This window comes from Medicago truncatula, chromosome 2 (genome assembly GCF_003473485.1).
Source record: "Medicago truncatula cultivar Jemalong A17 chromosome 2, MtrunA17r5.0-ANR, whole genome shotgun sequence".
NCBI lineage: Eukaryota > Viridiplantae > Streptophyta > Magnoliopsida > Fabales > Fabaceae > Medicago > Medicago truncatula.
The window spans coordinates 2,485,908-2,506,980 of NC_053043.1; the positions used below are offsets into that span (position 1 = coordinate 2,485,908).

General features: G+C 32.3%; 6 protein-coding genes across 6 annotated transcripts; 3 read left to right on the forward strand and 3 right to left on the reverse strand.

Annotated features, from left to right (window-relative positions):
• The first annotated feature begins 1,865 nt into the window (after window positions 1-1,865).
• Window positions 1,866-2,374, forward strand: LOC11424913 (pathogenesis-related protein 1). Its single transcript, XM_003593317.2, has one exon. It carries the CDS (start codon window positions 1,877-1,879, stop codon window positions 2,372-2,374), a length of 498 nt encoding a protein of 165 aa, XP_003593365.1. The 5' UTR covers window positions 1,866-1,876.
• Window positions 2,375-6,277: 3,903 nt separating this feature from the next.
• Window positions 6,278-7,048, forward strand: LOC11424914 (pathogenesis-related protein 1). Its single transcript, XM_024775717.2, has one exon. The coding sequence runs from the start codon at window positions 6,381-6,383 to the stop codon at window positions 6,876-6,878; it is 498 nt and encodes a 165-aa protein (XP_024631485.1). The 5' UTR covers window positions 6,278-6,380; the 3' UTR covers window positions 6,879-7,048.
• A 2,204-nt stretch (window positions 7,049-9,252) lies between these two features.
• On the forward strand, window positions 9,253-10,229 carry LOC11430754 (pathogenesis-related protein 1B). Its single transcript, XM_003593320.3, has one exon. It carries the CDS (start codon window positions 9,550-9,552, stop codon window positions 10,054-10,056), a length of 507 nt encoding a protein of 168 aa, XP_003593368.1. The 5' UTR covers window positions 9,253-9,549; the 3' UTR covers window positions 10,057-10,229.
• Window positions 10,230-11,646: 1,417 nt separating this feature from the next.
• On the reverse strand, window positions 11,647-13,227 carry LOC11430755 (putative cysteine-rich receptor-like protein kinase 9). The gene is made up of 2 exons (XM_003593321.4): window positions 12,410-13,227; window positions 11,647-11,903 (listed from the first exon to the last, which is right to left on the reverse strand). The coding sequence occupies exons 1-2, from the start codon at window positions 13,155-13,157 to the stop codon at window positions 11,833-11,835; spliced, it is 819 nt and encodes a 272-aa protein (XP_003593369.2). The 5' UTR covers window positions 13,158-13,227; the 3' UTR covers window positions 11,647-11,832.
• A 1,668-nt stretch (window positions 13,228-14,895) lies between these two features.
• Window positions 14,896-16,710, reverse strand: LOC11429252 (cysteine-rich receptor-like protein kinase 6). The gene is made up of 2 exons (XM_024776650.2): window positions 15,695-16,710; window positions 14,896-15,188 (listed from the first exon to the last, which is right to left on the reverse strand). The coding sequence occupies exons 1-2, from the start codon at window positions 16,437-16,439 to the stop codon at window positions 15,115-15,117; spliced, it is 819 nt and encodes a 272-aa protein (XP_024632418.1). The 5' UTR covers window positions 16,440-16,710; the 3' UTR covers window positions 14,896-15,114.
• Window positions 16,711-18,097: 1,387 nt separating this feature from the next.
• On the reverse strand, window positions 18,098-19,654 carry LOC11430756 (cysteine-rich receptor-like protein kinase 6). Its single transcript, XM_003593323.4, has 2 exons — window positions 18,819-19,654; window positions 18,098-18,365 (listed from the first exon to the last, which is right to left on the reverse strand). Exons 1-2 carry the CDS (start codon window positions 19,579-19,581, stop codon window positions 18,283-18,285), a joined length of 846 nt encoding a protein of 281 aa, XP_003593371.1. The 5' UTR covers window positions 19,582-19,654; the 3' UTR covers window positions 18,098-18,282.
• Between the last annotated feature and the right edge of the window lie 1,419 nt (window positions 19,655-21,073).

Below are 21,073 nucleotides of genomic sequence, written 5' to 3' on the forward strand. Positions count from 1 at the left end.
TAGATAAAATCAATGTATGTCCCACTACTTTGTGTAACTTCAATTTTCAAAATGTAGACTTATAATGATTTAATCCAAAAAAGAGCAAGTATTAGATAGTGTTTTTTTTTTTAGTGAAAGTATTAGAGAGTGTTGTTAGCATAACTCATTCTTATAATGATAGAAATTGATCTTCTCTCATCCATGGACATGACCCTGATATCATAGTCTAAACCCACAGGTTTTTGGAACAATTGGGAAAAGAAATAAAGCGATTAACCATGTTTGACGGCCTAAATCCATATCAATAAACTCATCACAAGGAGACAAGCAAACATGAGATGGATAGAATAGGGCACTTCCTTTTTTTTTTTTTTTGGTAGATAGACGAAATGACATAGCCATTATAAACTCACACACACAAGTGGAGGTACTGGGATTCGAACTCTGGTCAGGGAACTACCTTTCTATCTATCTCTCAAATATTTTATTTTCTCTCGTATTTTTCCTTCCATATTTTTCCACACTTTTCTTCTTTCTCAAATTTATTTAGCTTAAAGTCACCCCAAAGGTAGATACTTTAAAGTTAGACAGTCCTATTCGGTCAAAGTATAATAGAATAGCCTTTAAAAAAATAATAAAATAATATATATATGTATATAGGGATATGATCAAATGACACCAAATCCTAGCCATTAATACGGTTTTAATCTAACGGCTTCCATAAACTCATTAAGTGCTCACATGCTTGATCAAGTGACCCACCTTTTATTTTTAGAAATAATTTATTCTTTCTCCTTTTGGTTAATTCCTTTCCAAAAATTCTCTGATTCTATTTTTTATTTTTTTTGAAAGATTCTACATGTTTATTCTTAGGGCTCTTTTGCACATGAGTTACCCCTATTTCATTAACTCCAAAACTTAATTGCCGTAATTTTTTTGAGGTTGTGTTTCTCTAAATCAATCACGTATGTTGTTATGTTATGTACATTATTTTTCTTATTAAATTATATACTAGTAATGATTCTTTTTTAATTGGTCCAAGATGACATTAACAATACATGTTGTGCTTCTCACATACCTCTTTCTCTCTATCAATCTGGTGTTAACAATTGTTATATGGACTTGATTTTGTAGTTATTGGCTTCATGTAATTCCTTTGTTATTAGGTTTTTGAGTAATGAAATAGGGGTAAATCATGTGCAAGAGAGTCCTAAGAATAAACGATGTAGAGTCCTTCAAAAAAATATAGAATATTAGAATTTTTGGAAAGGAATTAATCAAAAGAAGAAAGTTTAAATTATTTCTAAAATTAAAAGGTGGGTCACTTGATCAAGCATGTGAGCACTTAATGAGTTTATGGGAGCCGTTAGATTAAAACCGTATTAATGGCTAGGATTTGGTGTCATTTGATCATATCCCTATATATATATATATATAGAAAATAAATTATACTATTTTTTGGTAAAAAATAAAGTGCTATTTTTTTTTTGGTAAAAAATAAAGTGATATTTTTTACTATTGAAATATTCATGTACATTTTCTGATATTAAATTATGCCAAAAAAAATCTTTGAATACATTGAATTATCCATATTCGTTTCTTTAATTGTAAATTTCAGATATTTTGTCATTAAAAAAAATCCAATTTTTAAGTTAAGTAACTAATTTAAATAAATGGTCTATTATCATCAATTTTATAGTAACAAACCAAGACACTTCCCTAAAAAAAAAACATGACGCTATATTTCCTTTTTGGATTAAACCAAAGATACTTGCTCTAATCCACCATGAGAATTACGTCACAATTACAATCTTTTCATCTCTAAAAATTTGTATAAATACAACACCAACAAAACCATTTAGCATTACGAAAGTAATTACCACTAAGAACCAAAATGTGTTCATTTTCTCTATGGTTTGTTTTGGGATTAATAGTCATTGTGGGTAGTCACGTTGCACAAGCACAAGACTCACCAGCAGACTACGTGAATGCTCACAACAAAGCAAGATCTGCAGTTGATTCATTCATTAAAATTCCAAACATTGTTTGGGACAACGAAGTTGCTGCTTATGCACAGAACTATGCTAATCAACGCAAGGATTGTAAACCGATACCCTCCAATGGTGGTGGTCGTTATGGCAAGAATATTGCGGTGAGCACTGGCTACATAAGTGGCACACAAGCAGTGAAGGGTTGGGCGGATGAAAAACCACACTTTGATAACTATCTTAACAAATGTTTTGATGGTGAATGTCATCATTTTACCCAGGTTGTTTGGTCAGGTTCACTACGTCTTGGATGTGGCAAAGTGAAATGTAATAATGGTGGAACATTTGTTACTTGTAATTATTATCCCCCAGGTAACATTCCTGGCCAATTACCGTACCAATAAGGTCTGGTTCAGATCAAGAAAATGTATGAAATAAGTCTATAAAATTTTCTTTAATAAATTATTTTCATATATATTTGCTTTCAATTTAATTTCATGATATTCGTTCGCTTTGTCACCATTGTAGTAATTTTATAGTTGTATGCTATTAACTTGAGTGATGTGAGATCACTTGACTTGGTCTCGTAGTGTCACCTAGCTTATGTTGTTCTTATTCTCTCTTTCTTTAAATTGTATATGTGTTGTTAACATTGTATGAAGAGCATGGTTTGATCCTCTTTTGAACCACTAATCGTTTCCACCGTCGAATTCCAAAAGCTTGGGATTGTTTTTGGTTTGTCTTTTGAATATTCGTTATATATATTGATAGTGATTTAGTTCTCTTGATTTGTTATGTTGGTTGTTGCTCTATTGAATGTCGCCGTTTTTTATTTGGGTTTGCAAGATATTTATTCGTCTATTTGCTGGAGCTATTTCTCTCATTTGATTTTGTTCTAAGTGTGGTTGGTGAATTTTTTTTTTTTAATTTATCGGTGTTGTTCGGTAATTTGCTCGGTATTCTTTTAGAAGACTAAAAGCGTTTGTTTTTTTTCGTCCATTGATTGATCGAATTTTTTGTTTTTTATTGGGTGCCAGTTTGATAAAATCTTCAGTGGCATTACAACTTGATTAAAGATAAGGGATAGCAAATAATTATAGAGAGAAGAAAGATTGTAAAAATAAAGATGAACGAAGTTTGTTTACATAGGAGAAAAATTCATGGACATTGTGCATTAGTGGCAGGACTTGGTCGGACGAAAAAAATTTGAATTTTTAAATTTTTTGCCGCCTTACATTTGCAACGGCTTACGTTTGCGGTAAAATTAATTTTTTTTATCTTATATTTGAATCACCTTTTGCTTGCCGCAAATTTTTTAAATAAAATTCCACCTTATATTTACGGCGACTTTTGTCCGCCGCAAAATCTAGATAAGTTAACGCATCAGAAAGAGACAAGCAAACAGACAAAACATCAGCGTTTGATAGGTTAGCCACCACTAAAACCCCAATTTTCAGTGCTCAATAATAAACCTTCAATTGTTATGCAAAATCCTGAAAAATTTCAGGGCTCTCATACCAAAAATGTGGGGGGGGGAGGGGGCAAAACCAAGTAGCGATGAGAAGACAAATTTTAGGAGGAACAAAGGCAAGACCATTGTGAAAGAAGGTATAACTTCATTGGAAAGCATAGTCAAACATAATGGGGAGATAATTTCCACTCGAGTTCATCCTCATCTGAACACACAGGAAGAACGAGGGATAGTAAAGGTCAAGGGTGCAACATCGCGGGTGACAACTTTGCCTAGCACATAGAAAAGAAGGTAGCAGAGGAACCAATCATTGCAAAGATGAAGAAAACTCTTCAGCTAATTGATAATCTTCATAGTCAACGAGGAAGAAATTTCATTGTCTAGGGTGATGGAAGGTCTTGATAAAGCATTCTCGTTAACCGATGAACATGACCACCCCAAATGCACAAAATCTGACGCTAATATCATTTAAAAAATCCAGCCCTTGCATTTGAGTGGGGCCTTGGCCACCGCAAGGGCTAATACCCGCCACAAAGATTGGCAAGAAAAACAAGGTATTCTTATAATGATGATAGACATTGATCTTTTTCCATCCACGGACATGACCCTAATATCATAGTCTAAACCCACATGTTTGGAACAATTGGGAAAAGGAATAAAGTGATCAACCAAGTTTGACGGTCTAAATTCATATCAATAAACTCATCACAAGGAGACAAGCAAACATGAGATAGATAGAATAGGCACTACCTTTCTATCTATCGCTCATGTATTTTATTTTCTCTCTCATATTTTCCTTCCATATTTTTCCACACTTTTCTTCTTTCTCTCATTTGTTTTAGCTTAAAGTCGCTCCAAAGGTAGATACTCTAAAGCTAGACGGTCCTATTCGATCAAACTATAATCGAATAGCCATTAAAAAAATACTCAAATTATATATATAAATATAATATAGATATGTATATATACACTATTTTTTGGTAAAAAATAAAGTATTATTTTTATTATTGAAATTTTCATGTACATTTTTTTATATTGAATTATGCCAAAAAAAAAAATATTTGAATATTGAATTGTCCATATTCCTTTCTTTAATTATGAATTTTTCAGATATTTTGTCATTAAAAAAATCCAATTTTTAAGTTGCGTAACTAATTTAAATAAAGGCTAAAATATGGTTTTGGTACTTGCAAATATGTCTCGTTTTGGTTTTAGTCCCTGCAAAATTTTTTTGTTGTTTTTGGTCCCTGCAAATATGTCTCATTTTGGTTTTGGTCCCTGGCTCCACTTTTGTGATAATTTGCACACGTGGCACATGATGACTGAACCATTTATTAGAGAAATAGTCCCTGCAAAAGCTTTTGATGTTGTAAAAGGTCCCTGCAAAATATTTTGTTTTTGGAAATAGTCCCTGCAGGGACGATTTCCAAAAAAATAATATTTTGCAGGGACCAAAAACAACAAATTTTTTTTACAGGGACTAAAACCAAAACGAGGCATATTTGCAGGGACCAAAACCATATTTTAGCCTTAAATAAATGATCTATTATCAATTTTGTAGTAACAAATCAAGAAACTTCCCTAAAAAAAACCAAGACACAATATTTCCTTTTTGGATTAAACAAAGAGTGTTGCTATGGCACGAGGGATTCAACACACAAAAGCCCTAAGACTTGTTCAATCCTATCTGATTTACTTTATTAATGGATTTCTTTCTAGTTTATTGACACTTTTGTATTTTGTATATAGTTGTTTATCGGTGTTTTTGGTAAACAAGCTAAGAGGGTTGGTTTTGGTTATTACTACATGATCAAACCAGAGATCCTAAGTGCAATCTTTTCCAAAAAGTGTGTGAGTGCAATCTTTTTCCATAAAGTGTGTGAGTGTTTGTCATATTCATAGTTTGATTTATGAACAAGATGATTGTTGAGTATGAAAATGGGTGTCTTTCGACAGAAAAAAGTAAAAGACTTTAAAAGTTTTAAACGCATAAAATTAAAGAAAAGGTAAATTGCATTGCATTAATGTAAAGATGGTTCGACAAATCAAATTACATACATTCCGTATGACTCTTTTCTCTAGACATCGGTACTTCGAGTGCTAGAATTCTATAAGTGATTTGCGACCCATTTTTCGAATGAAAAACTTCTATTTATAAATAGTAAGATGACTGAAAAAGCTAACTGCCACGAACAACACTTCTTTCATCGAAAACTGCTTGTCCCCCACGTTTTCACTAAGGAAACCGCTGCTTTTGAATTCAAATTTTCTCCTCTTTGACAACAATTGATTGGCTTCGACCAGTTTACGTCTTTGACTCATGTCTTGTCGAATTTCGAAGCTGTAAAACTCTTCCAAACAATAAATACAGATCATGTCAAAATCCTCATTCCAATGAAAAAGATTTTGTTTTCTGAAAAGACAAAAGTCAACATACTTTGACTACATTAATTGAGCGTGATACAAGCTAACAATGTTACCAAGGCAATAGCACACATAATCCACCTTCCATAATTATTGGTGAGGTAAGACAAATACAAAAGTTGACTTGGAGAAACACCACCGAATGAGGTGTTTTTGTGATTTCTCATCAAAAATATCCAGAAGAGGCAAACTTTGTCATTTTCTGTCAAATCAAAATTAGAAAGAAAACTAAATAGCAGTTATAAACTTATTAGTACAAATTTGATAACAAACATTGTCGTGAATTTCAGCATTTTTCTTAAACTAAAGATACTTGCTCTAATCCACCATGAGAATTACGTCACAATTGATGAAAATGAATCAAGTTATTCTTATCATAGACACAATTTTATTTTTGAAAAGAAAAATATCCTACAAAATTAGTACATTTTCTTGTTTAAAAATCTGTATAAATACAACACTAGAATCCCAACAATTAGCAATCCGAAAGTAATTGCTACATACAAAGAACCAAAATGTGTTCATTTTCTCTATGGTTTGTTTTAGGATTAATATTCATTGTGGGTAGTCACGTTGCACAAGCCAAAGACTCTCCAGCAAACTATGTGAAGGCTCACAACAAAGCAAGATCGGCAGTTGATTCATTTATTAAAATTCCAAAAATTGTTTGGGATAAAAAAATTGCTGCTTATGCACAGAACTATGCTAATCAACGCAAGGATTGTAAACCGATCCCCTCTGATAGTGGTGGCCGTTACGGTGAGAATATTGCGGTGAGCACCGGACACATCAGTGGAAGAAAAGCAGTGAAGTTGTGGGCGGATGAAAAACCACACTTTGATAACTATCTTAACAAATGTTTTGATGGTGAATGTCATCATTTTACCCAGGTTGTTTGGTCAGGTTCACTACGTCTTGGATGTGGCAAAGTGAAATGTAATAATGGTGGAACATTTGTTACTTGTAATTATTATCCCCCAGGTAATATTCCTGGCCAATTACCGTACCAATAAGGAGTGGTTCATATCAAGAAAATGATGAAATAAGTCTTTAAAATAATGGTTTAAGGACAAACTTTTTTGCAATAAATAACTCCTCAAATCTGTCTTCTCTTCACTTTTATTTAGATAATAAAGTCTTGGACTTAACTATTGATATTCTATGAAACCCTGTTCTTATTCTATTTTTCTTTATTTTATATCTGTATTTGTATTGTTAACATGGTATCAAGAGCATGGTTCGATCCGCTTGAACCACTAATCGCTTCTGCCGTCGAATTCCAAAAGTTTGGGATTGTTTTTGGTTTGTCTTTTGAATATTCGTTATATTGATAGTGATTTGGTTTTCTTAATTTGTTATTTTGGTTTTCTTAGTTTGTTAAAAATCTTCAGAGGCATTACAACTTGATTATTGAGTTTCTTCATGTGCAGCAAGTGGCATATCTTGAATTGCAATTTTGGTTTCTTCTTAAAATAGGCACCGCTTGCAACATTTGGATTGAGAAAGTTGTCGTTTTAAATAAAAAGAGTTTGATTGAGTATACAATTTGGAATTTGCTACCACAATTGCATTTGAAGTTATTGGATTAATTGAGAGGCGGTTTGGTAATAAGAAAAAATATTACGATCCACTCAGAAAGGCTTGTTTGGTGTGGTTGTGATGCAATTTGGTGATAAATTGTATATTTAGTTCGAATGCAAAATGAATTGATATTGATATTATTGATGGGGCTGTCAAGGAAGATTTGGTAAATGGTGGTTTGATTAAGGTTGGTTATTCTGGTTGTACTTTGAATTCGGTTTGGTATGTTGACTTCTCACTTTGATTGTCTTTCTCTCTTTGGTTTCTTCCTTTCTGTTTGACTGCACATCTCCCCTTTATGATTGCACTTCACTTCCCTCTATTTGATTCGTTCTCTCTTTTGATTTGTTTGTTTGTTTAATTGGTTTCTCCCTCATTAGTTTTTCTCATTGATTGTCCCTCTCTGTTGGTCTCTTCTTCATTCTTTTGATTGATTGTATCTCTCCCTCTTGATTTCTTCTTCTGATTGATTGGATTGCTTCTCCCTGTTTTGATTCTTCTAATTGATTGTTTCTCCCCCTTTTTAATTCCTTCTAATTGATTTCTTCTCCCTTAGTTGATTATTCTGATTGATTTCTTCTCTCTCTTTTGATTCTTCTATTTGGTTGCTCCTCTTTCTATTGGTTCTTCTATAAGGTTGCTTCTCAATGCCGGTTATTTTGTTTGGTTTGGTTTGACTTGGTTCTTTTATTTGGATGGTTTCTCTCTTTGGTTGTTTGAAATAACTTTTTGTTAACCATTAACGAGATATATAATTTTTTTACTATTATGAGATTGACCACTAATATAATAATAAAAGTTACTTAATAAAATCAAAACTCATTCCTTAGAAAAAAAATGTATTGATAATAATAGAATAAATATATAACAACATGGTTATTCAGGGTACCAACCTTGATGCCTTACCTATCTCTTTGCTTATCCCAAAAAAAAAAAAAAAAAAATGGACAAAACAAAATAAACATTTGAAAACATGATCTTCAGTAAAAAAAATTAAATAATATTGTCAACGATGACAACCACTCCGTCAATTAAGAAAATAAAAAACGGCAAGAACCACAATAAATCTATAAAATAAAATAAAAATAAAAATAAAAATAAAAAGATAGGTAAGGCATCAACGTTGGTACAATAGAAGTGGGAGATACAATTAGATAATGATGCTCAAAGAAAAAAAAAACAAAAAATGAAAGGAGGATATCAACGGTAAGACATGTTGACGAGTGAAGTGGGAGAAACGATGAAAAAACATACTCCCTCCATCCTTATATCTAAACACCCTTATATTAGAAACAAATGGTGCCTACATATAGGGACCGAGGGAGTACAATAGAAGTAAAAAGAGTCTCAAGAAATCTCAGGTCTTTGTATGAGATTGTTAGTTTTAAAATTCTCAATTGAAATCTTTCCATTGTTGGAATACCAAGAAACAATTTTTGAGTTGTGAAAAATGAATTTTGTTCGACTCTTTAAAAAATCATGAAAATCCTAATTGAATTATACCACCAAGATCTTTGATCTTTTATATAACTAAAAAAATCTTTTAAAATCCTTTTAAACTCCTTTGAAATCTTTTAAAATCCTTTGAAATCTTTTATTTCTAATCTTTTAATAAAATTTTGATTGAATATCTCAAGATTTTTCTATAACCAAAAAATCTTTTAAAATTCTTCGAAATCCCAATTCATTACACACTCCTTGGAATAATTGGAAACATGATATCTTAGAATTCAAGTCGGTAAGTTAGAATCAATTTGGTAGAGCTCAAACCATTTACTAAGATAGTTTCAAATCAATTCTACAAATCTAGAATATATATTTTTTGGTCAAAGATCTAGAATCAAAATCAATCGTATATCATCCAAAAATTGAAACCAAAGATACTTACCCTAATCCACCATGAGAATTACGTTAAAATTGATGAAAATGAAGTTTTCCCGATCATAGACACAATTTCCTTTTTGAAAATAATAATAACATACTCAATTACTACATTTTCATGTTTACAAGTCTGTATAAATACATCACTAGAGCCCCAACAACAATTCTCATCAAACACCCACAAAACCATTTAGCATTCAGAAATTTATAGAAATCAGCAAAATGGGTTCATTCTCTCAATTGTGCTTGTTAGGTTTAACACTCATTATGGGTAGTCACGTTGCTCATGCCCAAGACTCACCGGCAGACTACGTGAACGCCCACAACAAAGCAAGATCAGCCATTACCACCATTAAAATTCCAAACATTGTTTGGGATAACGATATTGCTGCATTTGCACAGAACTATGCTAATCAACGCAAGGATTGTAAACAGATCCCCTCAGGCAGTGGTGGCCGTTATGGTGAGTATCTTGGCGAGAATATTGCGGTGAGCACCGGCTACATAAGTGGCGCGGAAGCAGTGAAGTTGTGGGTGGATGAAGAACCATACTTTAATCACTATGCTAACTCATGTATTGATGGTCATGAATGCCACCATTATACTCAGGTTGTTTGGGAAAAATCACTACGTGTTGGATGTGGCAAAGTGAAATGTGATAATGGTGGCTCATTTGTTACTTGCAATTATGATCCCCCTGGTAACATTGCTGGCCAATTACCATACTAAGTGATTCATATCAAGAATTAATAATATCTGGGAAAATGTATGAAATGAGTTCCTGATAATTATATAGTTTTTAATGTTTTAAAATTTCAAAATAATGTTCATTTGAGTTCATCTTATGTAGTATAATTTGCAAACTAATATCGTTGATCAGGCTTATAAGTTGTGGTATTTTATAAAGGGAAATGTTTTTTTTTTTTTAACAAGCCAAAGTATATAAAGGGAAATGTTAACAAGTGATCTTATGGCATTTAACAAGAAGTTTGGTGAGAAAACTTTATCTTAGTAATTGTGCATTCATTACATTGAAACTTTAAAATTGATTTTTGCTTCATTAAACTCATCAATTATTTATACTTCTGTCTTTTTAACAAGTGCTTTCAAGGCATTTGTTAGTATAACCATTTTATAAATTATAAATGAATTTTCTCTCCCTAAGTCTCAAGATAAATTGGATAAAATAATGTATTGATGATCTGAGTGTTAGCAATATACTTTTTCCTTAATATAAGAAAAATGATATAAAAAGGTTAAATATATTTAGTCAAAATTTTAACCAATTACATTTGATTTTATGGATTTTTTGGCCAAAGATACACTCTCACATTCTATGCGTGTGACTTATTGGAAGCAGAATTCACAGAAAATGAGATTTTCTTTGTTAAGAATTTAAATCCTGGTGATATCCAAGGTTGAGACGTAATGCCATCTTTATTTTATCAACAACTTTGGAGTATAAGGATATGACTTTTTTAAAATAATATAAGATTAATTGCAAATAGGTTGAAATTGATTCTTTGTGATATCATTAGAAAGTTTCAAAGTGTTTATTGTGGTAACGTGATTTATTGTTAAACGTCGTTGTTGCTCAATAACTGAACAAAGAATATTAGTTTTACAACATCCCAGAGCTAGTTTAAATAAAATTTTCAACAAAGAATTTATGGTTAGAGAAAAGTTAAAATGAACTTGCAGTGATTTTGAGTCTTTTAAATAAAAGTTTTACGGTTGAAATAAACTTCTATATAGGCTTTAAAGCTAACTCAAGAAGTACTTCATAGAACAATCACTTGAGGCAACTCTGGTAGAATTAAGAGCACAATCAAAACAATTTTTAGCCCCTCTACAAAATTTTGTACCATAAAGCTTGTCGGCCTTGTCTCCTACATCGGTTTGGTAAAACCCACGGTGATCCACAGCGGTTTGAAGCAAGAGAATCCAATAATATTCTCATATTGTTCTGCATTTTGTCTTCCTTAGTATCAAAACAAGCCATTTGAAAAGACCAAAACAAAGATATTGATAACACATAGCATAACAAAATACAATGTCTGCATAGTTCTTAGTCTCTTAGGTAGAGGAAGTGGAAGATTAGAATCAATGAGTGTGTATTCTACAAAAGTTGAACTTTTAGACAATTCATTTCCATATTTTTACTCTTTCTCCACTCATGCCTAATAGCCAGCTTCTATTTACTTATGATAATTGAAAAACAGCTGCAAATTTTACTCTTTCTGCTACGGACCGGAATTTCCTCCATATTTACCACAAAGATGCATGTAAGATCCCAATATTAATTACAAAGCTACCAAATCAAGAAATTACAAAGTAATAAATTATAATATAGACCATGAAGAATGAAAATTTATAAGTGCACAAATACATCTCCATTCCTGAAACTTCTGTCAAAAACCAAACCCTATTGACAGTAAAAAATATATATATTAACTTATTGTTCATGGCATTCTATTAGAAACCATAGAATAGAAGTTATAATTATTACATAATTATCAACAAGGCTACCGAGACCGCAACTGCTACTAAGCTTCTGCAAGAAGGCTTCCAAGCAACTGTACCACAAAGCAAATCTTATATTAGACTGTCTTCCTTATTACATAATTACAAGGAAACTAAGTCTAGCAATATTACTATATATCTTAGCTACCCTTCAACAAGAATCTTTAGATAGAAGAAAAAAAAATGATCATCCAATAATATTTCAAGTCTTTAAACAGTAGCTTGTTATATAAGTTAACATTTTATCTCCTAAACGTCCGTGGTTAGCTTCTTTATAAATACTTATTCTCCAACAAAGACTTTCTTATAAGTTAAATACATACTCCTCTCAACTTAAATAAACGCAAAAAGTACATGTATCTGGTTCACCATGTAACTTGTCTAAACATGGACAAGATACGTGTATTTTTTTGCTTATATTTAAGTCGAGAGGAGTGAATATTTCAGTTGAGGATAGACAACACTGTGTCGTGGTGAATGTCAAATCGGTAGGATAGGCAATTATAACTGATAAATAGCATATTTTGAAAAAGAACTAATCAAAAGTCAAAGGACTCACCACTTTGAAGAGTGGATACATTAGCATAAAATTGATAGTCATTATACCACATGAAACAATTGGGTCCATAAATTTCCCATCTTCTTTTATTTCCAATTGTAGCTCCGAAAGAAACTAGTTGATCATCAAGGCACCTTCTGCAGTCCTGTCTATTGATATCTCTTGTGCACTGAGCCATTCCATACCTCTTCTCACTTTGATTAAAGTTCAGTTCTTCTGTGTGGAACATGAATGAGTTCTCTGAAGCTGCAGCTGCTACTCCACTCATGAAAGGTAACCATTGTGATACCAAAGAAGGGTCATCGACATCAGTGACATTTGTGAAAGCATTTGTTATTCCATGCATGTCTCCAAAGAAATTCTCGTCCGAATAGCGTAGGAAACACCAACTAAACCAAACTGTAACATCCCTATTCTTAGGACAATCATTTGACGCTACTCTTGTAGAGTTAAGGACACAGATAGAACAATTGTTAGCAGATATGTCTCCTCTACATAATATTGAACCATAAACCCTGCTGGAGTTTTCTCCTACAGTGGTTTGGTAAAATCCTTGGTGATCAACCACATTTGAAGCAAGAGAATCCAATAAGGTATGGAATATGTCTTCATTGACCGTATTATCAGCTTTATTGCATATCGGACCTATTTCTCTATTGGTGTCATCAGCAAGGCCAAAAAAGCCATTTGGAAAGACCAGAACAAAGAAGCTGATAACACATAGCATAACAAAATAAAATGATTTCATAGTCTCTTTGGTATAGCAGAATAGCAGAAGAGAAGAGGAAGATCAAAAGCAATGAGTGTGTCACCCTACGTTACAAATTTTGAACTTAAATCAATTGGTCAAACAGTGACATTTCTTTTTTAATTAACACTATTATTTTTTATGTGCAAAGTCAACTCTTGGGTACAATATGACTATGTCTCAGATTGTTTAGTACAAGTAAGAGAAATTTTCCAATCTGTCGTGTTAAATAAATTTGGATCTCACTCCAAAAAGTTAGTTCAGATGATAAGGATCTTCAAGGCCATTTCACATTGCTGGCGTTTAGAGAATGTGCAATATATATATATATATATATATATATATATATATATATATATATGTGTGTGTGTGTGTGTGTGTGTGTGTGTGCGCGCGCGCGCTTGTAAAATGGACATCCTCATCCTTAGAGTTAACTTTAAAAGGTGAGATTAAACTTCTAAGCCTATTTAACATTTTGTTTAATGTTGAGTTTACTTCTAACTTCTAGGACTTGATTATTAAGTATAACTAAACTTAGGGAAGGCTCATATGACCAAAGTTCTGGCTTACTTCTTGAACAATCTATGTAAAATTATGTGGAGTGGATAACTTCTTAAACTTGGCATTAATAAAGCACCAAATGATCGATGAAGAAATCAATAGTCAAAACAACTGAAAAATAACAATGCTATTATCTGCAGATAAAATATATAAATCAAATCAAATCATTTTTTTATTTGAAATAAAATGTTTTGCATACATGATATATTTTCCTGTGGGAAAATAAGCAAGTCATTCAACTTAAGAAAAGCAGAAATATTTGACCAAAAAAGAAATGTAAGAAATATTATAAAAACAAACAAAAATTGACTTGGAATTTTAACAAACGTAACCATTAAGATGTGGCAAAAGGAGTTGTCCGGAGGTATTGTCCGCTATGGGTTTGTGTGTAAACCCTCTCATTTTAGTCATTTATTAAAAGACGTCTCGTTGAATTTGAAGAGTATATAGTTGTTGTTTATAATCTGTCATTGACCTTATATCTCAAACTATACTGAACCTTTTGGTTTACAGACACATTTTTATTTTTAACCCAATTAGGTCGCAATGAGATGTCTTACCATAATTCTTTATTTTGTTAAATTTATGGAAATAACTTAAGAAAAGTTACCGCTCATGTAAAGTTGACAATCACCAACTGTGATAGCTAATTCGATTTAGATAAACTTGTTTATCGTAGGGTTAATAATGATTATCTTAATGGTTACATTGTAATTCATACATTATTAGGGGAGATGAGGCCATGGAAACTGGAGTTTAGGGTTTTCAATTTAGGTGAAAAATTAGTGATTCAAAGAGAAAGACAATGTTATACACGCTGGTAGGGCAAAAACGCTGAGTTTTGGGTCTATTTAGCAAGTTAATGGTCGCATCATCGTGCTTTAATTAGAGACTGGCAGAAAGGATAATGTTGCAACATTTCAGAAACTAATTGAAACTTGCCAAACTTTTTAGCTTGGGAAAACTTAAAACTTAAAACCTTTGGATGTATTTGGCCTTTAAAATATTTTCAGAAACATTGTGTTTCCAGCCTCTAACACGTATAAACATGAACCAATGGCCTTCACATCAGTAAAAAAATTAACAAACATCTAAACAAAAGAATCTTGCTTTTTTTTCAATTATCTCAAAAAATATTATGTAATGCATTTCCATATTTTTACTCTTTCTTCAGTCATGTGTAAAATAGCCAACTTCTATATATTTATGATAATTTAAAAACAGCTGCAAATTAATTACAAAGATACATGTAACATTCCCATATAATTACAAAGCCACCAAATCAAGAAATTATAAAGTAATAAATTATAAAATAGACCATGACATTTTGCAATCTCCATTCCTAAAACCAAATCCCATTGACAAAGTAAAAATAAATAAAAAATTGAAACTAGAATTAGAAAACTATCAACAAGGCTGCTGAGACCGCAATCGCTGCTAAGCTTCTGCAAGAAGAAGGCCTCCATGCAGCTGTACCACAGAGAAAACTTATATTAGCTTGGCTTCCTTATTAGACATCACAAGGAAAGTAAGTGTAGCCATATAAAAATATCTTAGAGCTGCTTTTCAACAAGCATCTACAGTTAGAAAAAAAGTTAAAATGATCTTCCAGTAATTTCAAGTCTTTTAATAATAGCTTCTCATGTAAGTTAACATCTTAACTTGTAAACCTCCGCGTTTAACTCCTATATAAATACAGATTTTCCTGTAAAGACATTCTTATAAGTTAAAGACACACTCCTCTCTACTTAAATAAAAGCAAAACGTACAAGTATCTTGTTCCCCAAGTAATTAACTTGTCGAAATGTGATCCAGATACATGTATTTTTTGCTAATATTTAAGTCGAGAGGAGTGCATATTTCAGTTGAGGATAGACAACATGTGTCCTTGTGAATCTTAAATTGATAGGATAGACAATTATAATTGAGAAATATGTTATATTTAAAAAGAACTAACCAAAAGTCAAAGGACTCACCACTTGGAAGAAAGGATACACTAGCATAAAACTGATAGTCATCATACCACATGAAACAATTGGATCCATAAATTTCCCATCTTGTATTATTTCTAATTGTTCTGATGTTAATCAGCTGAGAATCCAGACACCTTTTGCAGTCCTTTCTACTAATATCTCTTGTGCACTGAGCCATTCCATACCTCTTCTCACTTTGATTGAAGTTCAGTACTTCTGTGTGGAACATTAATGATTTCTCTGAAGCTGTAGCTGCTACTCCACTCATGAAAGGTAACCCTTGTGAAACCACAGAAGGATCATCAATATCATCAAAGTCATATGTAAATGTCAATTCCTGCATGTCTCCAAAGAAGCTCTCGTTTGAATAGCGTAGGAAACACCATCTAAACAAAACTTGAACATCTCTACACTTAGGAAAAACATTTGAAGCTTCTATTGTGGAGTTACGGACACAATCAGAACAATTGTTAGCAGATATGTCTCCTCTACATAATATTGAACCATAAATCCTGCTGTTGTTTTCTCCTGCAATGGTTTGGTAAAATCCATGGTGATCAACCACGTTTGAAGCAAGAGAATTCAATAAAGTTTGCAATATGACTCCATTGACAGTAGTATTTTCTTCATTCTTACATGTGGAACCTAATGCTCTATTAGTATCATCTGCAAGGCCAAAAAAGCCATTTGGAAAGACCAGAACAAAGAAGCTGATAACACATAGCATAACAAAATAAAATGTCTTCATAGTCTCTTTGGTATAGCAGAAGAGAAGATGAAGATCAAAAGCAATGAATGTGTCACCTACGTTACAAATTTTGAACTTTTATTATCAGTTAGTCAAATAATGACTTTTTTTTTTAATTAGCACTATTTTATTTTATGTGCAAGTGTGCAAAATCAACTCTTGGGTGACGACCATACAACATGTATAACAATTTATACATATGACTATCTTTCAGATTGTTTAGTACAAGTAAGAGAAATTTTCCTCTAAAAAAGGGTAAGAGAAATTTTGTTTTAAGTCCATTTTACACTTTGTTTAATGTTGAGTTTATCTCTAACTTCTAGGACTTGATTATTATAATTAAGATTAGGGAAGCCTCAAATGAGTCAGGAGAAAATGCTGCAACAATATTCTGGCTTACTTGTTGAACAATCTATGTAGAATTTTGTTGAGCAGACAACTTTTGCATTATTAATAAAGTACTAAATGATCGATGAACAAATCAATAGTCAAAACAGCTGAAAATAACGATGGTATTTTATATCAAATCATTTTTATATGAAATACAATATTTTGCTATGTACCAAAAAAGAATTAATCATTCAACTTAAGATAGAAATATTTGACCAAAAAAAATAGCAGAAATATTATAGAAAAATAGATAGAAAAAATTGACTTGGAATTGTAACAAACGTAACCATTAAGATAAACGCAAAAGGATCTATCAAGAGGCATTGTCCATTTTAGGTTTTTGTGTAAGCCCTCACTATTTGGTTGATGCTAGTTTGGTGCTAGCACCAATCGATTTGGGCTTCGATTGGTGCTAATTTGGTTATGTACTCGTGGTACTCAGGTTTATTGATTGATCATCTCTCGATCGGGTTTTTATTGGTTCTGGGTTGCTTTCGTTATTTTTGAAATATGTTAGGGTCTGTTATTGTGTTTGTAGTGCTCAGCCCTGTTGATTGACCATCTGTCGATCTGGATATTGATTGGCTCTGGGTTGCTTTAGTGTTGATTTGGCTGGAAATGGTTGTGTGGATGCTTAGCGTCGCAGCACATTGGGCTCTAGGCGTTGGGTTTTGCATCTGTGTTGGCGGTGGAATCACTCACCTTCGTGGAGATCTTGATTCAGGTTCTAATCTAAACTTTCACATACCTTTCTTATTTTGCAATTTGGTTTCGAGCTCGTACACGGGCTCGCTGGATTGTGCATTGGTGCGTGGATTTTTATTCTGGATTCTGATGTGAGGTTACTATACTATACCCTTTAGGGTTGTTTGTTATGTTCTTTATTTTTCATTTTAAGCATCTCGTCTGGTTTTATTTTGTTTCTACTGGGTAAGGCTTTTATGTCACTCCAGTCTTTGTACTATGTTCTTCTCAATCTACATAGGGTGTCGCAGATTCATTTGCACTCCATTTGTTTAAAAATAAATAAAATAGTAAGCCCTCAAGGTTTTGTCATTTGTTAAAAACCGCCTCGTTGGATTGAATAGTATGGTTATTGTTTATAAACTACCATTGACCTTCAATCTCAGACAATATGAAATTTTTTGGTGTACGAAATCTTTTTTATTTTTAACCCAACTAAGTCGCATTGAGATGTCTTCCCTAATTCAAAATTCCTTATATAGTCAATTTTATGGAAATCATGTAAGAAAAGTGACCCGCTAATGTAAAGTTGGCAATCACTAACTACAATAGCTAATTCGATTTGAATAAACTTGTTTACAAGTGAACATGTACATCTTCAAACATTGTCAAAAACCAAATCCCATTGACAAAGTAAAAAAAAAATAATAATAATCAAATTAAACATATTCACGGCATTCTATCAGAAATTATAAAGTAGAAGCTAGAATTAGAAAACTATCAACAAGGCTGCTGAGACCACAACAGTTATGCCACTTACTAAGCTTCTGCAAGAAGAAAGCCTCCAAGAAGCTGTACCACAAAGAAAAGCTTATATTAGATTCTCTTCCTTATAAGATATCACAAGGAAACTAAGTCTAGCCATATGATTAATAAATCTCAAAGCTAATTTTCAACAAGCATCTATAATTAGAAAAGTTATAAAGTTTTTCCAATAATATTCAAGTCTTTTAAACAATAGCTTGTCATATAAGTTAACATCTTAACTTTTCTAATAAATACCAATAATGCTACAAGCTACTTTCTACTAAGCCAAACACATAATACTCCGAACATAAATATAAGCAAAAAGTAATTGTATTTGGTCCAAATGTGTGGACCAGATACATGTACTTTCTGCTTATAATTAAGTCGAGAGGAGTACATATTTCAGTTGAAGATATACAACATTGTGTCCTAGTGAGTCTCAAATTGGTAGTCATAGCTTAAATTGAAAAAGAACTAACCAAAAGTCAAAGGACTCACCACTTAGAAGAGTGGAGACATTAGAATAAAACTGATAGTCATCATACCACATGAAACAATTTAATCCATGAACTTCCCATCTTCTTTTATTTCCAATAAAAGTTTCGAAATTGACCAATTGAGCATCCAAACACCTTCTGCAGTCCTTTCTACTGATATCTCTTGTACACTGGGTCATACCATACCTCTTCTCACTTTGATTAAAGTTCAGTACTTCTGTGTGGAACATGAATGATTTCTCCGAAGCTGCAGCTGCTACTCCGCTCATGAAGGATAACCCTTGTGAAACCAAAGAAGGGTCATCAATATCAGTTTCATTTGTGATTGCCGTTGCTGTTCCTTGCATGTCTCCGAAGAAGCTCTCGTTTGAATAGCGTAGGAAACACCATCTAAACCAAATAGTAACATCTCTACTCTTAGGACAATCATTTGAGGATACTCTTGTAGAGTTAAGGACACAATTAAAACAATTATTAGCAGATATGTCCCCTCTACATAATATTGTACCATAAAGCCTGTTAGGCTTTTTTCCTACAATGGTTTGGTAAAATCCATGGCTATCAACGACGTTTGAAGCAAGAGAATCCAATAAGGTTTTCAAATTGGTTTGAAATGTATCTTCATTGACAGGATTCTTATCAGCTTTATCACATAGGGAACCTGTTTCTCTATTAGTATCATCAGCAAGGCAGAAAAACCCATTTGGAAAGACCAAGGCAAAGAAGCTGATAACACATAGCATAACAAAATAAAATGCCTGCATAGTCTCTTTGGTAGCAAAAGAGAAGAGGAAGAACAAAATAAAATGCCTTACAAATCTTGAACATTTATCAGTTGGTCAAATAATGACATTACTTATAATTATTAATGCTATATTTTATGTACAAAGTCAAGGGTGATGACCAAATGATATGTACAATAATTATTGTTTACGAGTATCTTTCTTATTGTTTAGATAAGTCAGAGAATTTTTCAATCTATCGTGTTAAAAAGACTTAGATCTCATTACCAATAGCAAGTTTAAAAAATGAGAATCTCTCCATGCACATTTAACATCGATTTGGCAGGCATGCCGTGAGAAATGCACCTAGGCCATGTTGCGAGTGAGTGTGGATATTAAAGTTGTTTGTGTATTTCACATTGCCAATGTTTCGACAATGTGCAAGGTGAACATGCGCTTGAAAACTGGACGTTAGGCTAATTTTTTAATCATCTTTTGAGCTAACTTTTGAGAGTGTCCAACTGAGATCTAACTTCTAAGTCCATTTAACACTTTGTTTAATGTTGAATTTATCTCTAACTTCCAGGATTTTATTATTTTAATTCAGATTAGAGAAGCATCAAATGAGTCAGAAGAAGAAGATATATGATGCACCAATATATCTGGCTTACTTGAACAATCTATGTAGAAATTTGTGGCGTGAATCAATAATTAAAACAAACTGAAAACAACACGGGTTATCTGCAGATTAAATATATAGATCAAATCATTTTTTTATATTTCAAATAAAATCTTACGCATACGTCATCTCAGCGTGGGAAAATAAATTAATCATTCATCCTAGCTAGATAATGCATAAATATTGTAATAGACTAAAAATTTGACTTGGAATTGTGACTAACGTTGCCATTAAGATAAACATTGCCAAAAGGAGCTCTCCACTTAGGTTAGAAACGATGTTTGTATATGGTTTAAATAAAATAAAATTATAAGTAGTATTCTACTAACCTTTTGATGGCGAATAACAAATGAATTTACATGAGTTCTTTTTATATATATATATATATATATATATATATATATATATTTTAGTCTTGTGTTGGCAAACATTTATCAAAATTAAATTACACATTTTTCTCATTATTTTTATTTTTTTTTGCACAAGATGGGTTCGAAGCATGTATAGGGAGTATTCGGATTATAAAATCTGAGGTGCTTGTCTTTTCCGATTTTATAATTCGAATTGGTGAAGAAAAAAACAAACAATTAGTCGCGGATGAACCGTGGCTAAAACGACGGTGTCTAATTTTTGACACTTTGAAAATAGAGGAAAAACTCATTTTAGATTATAAAATCCTAAAATTCAAGGGAATTTTTGAAATTTTTAAGGGCGCGGGGAGACGCTAAGGAGGGTGGAAAAAGAAATTCTCAAATTAGAATATATCAGCCTTGAAAACTAATTAATAGCTAGACACTAGCCAAAGTTAAACTATAATTTGAAAACTGCTTTATAGGCCCTCTCTATTGCTCACAA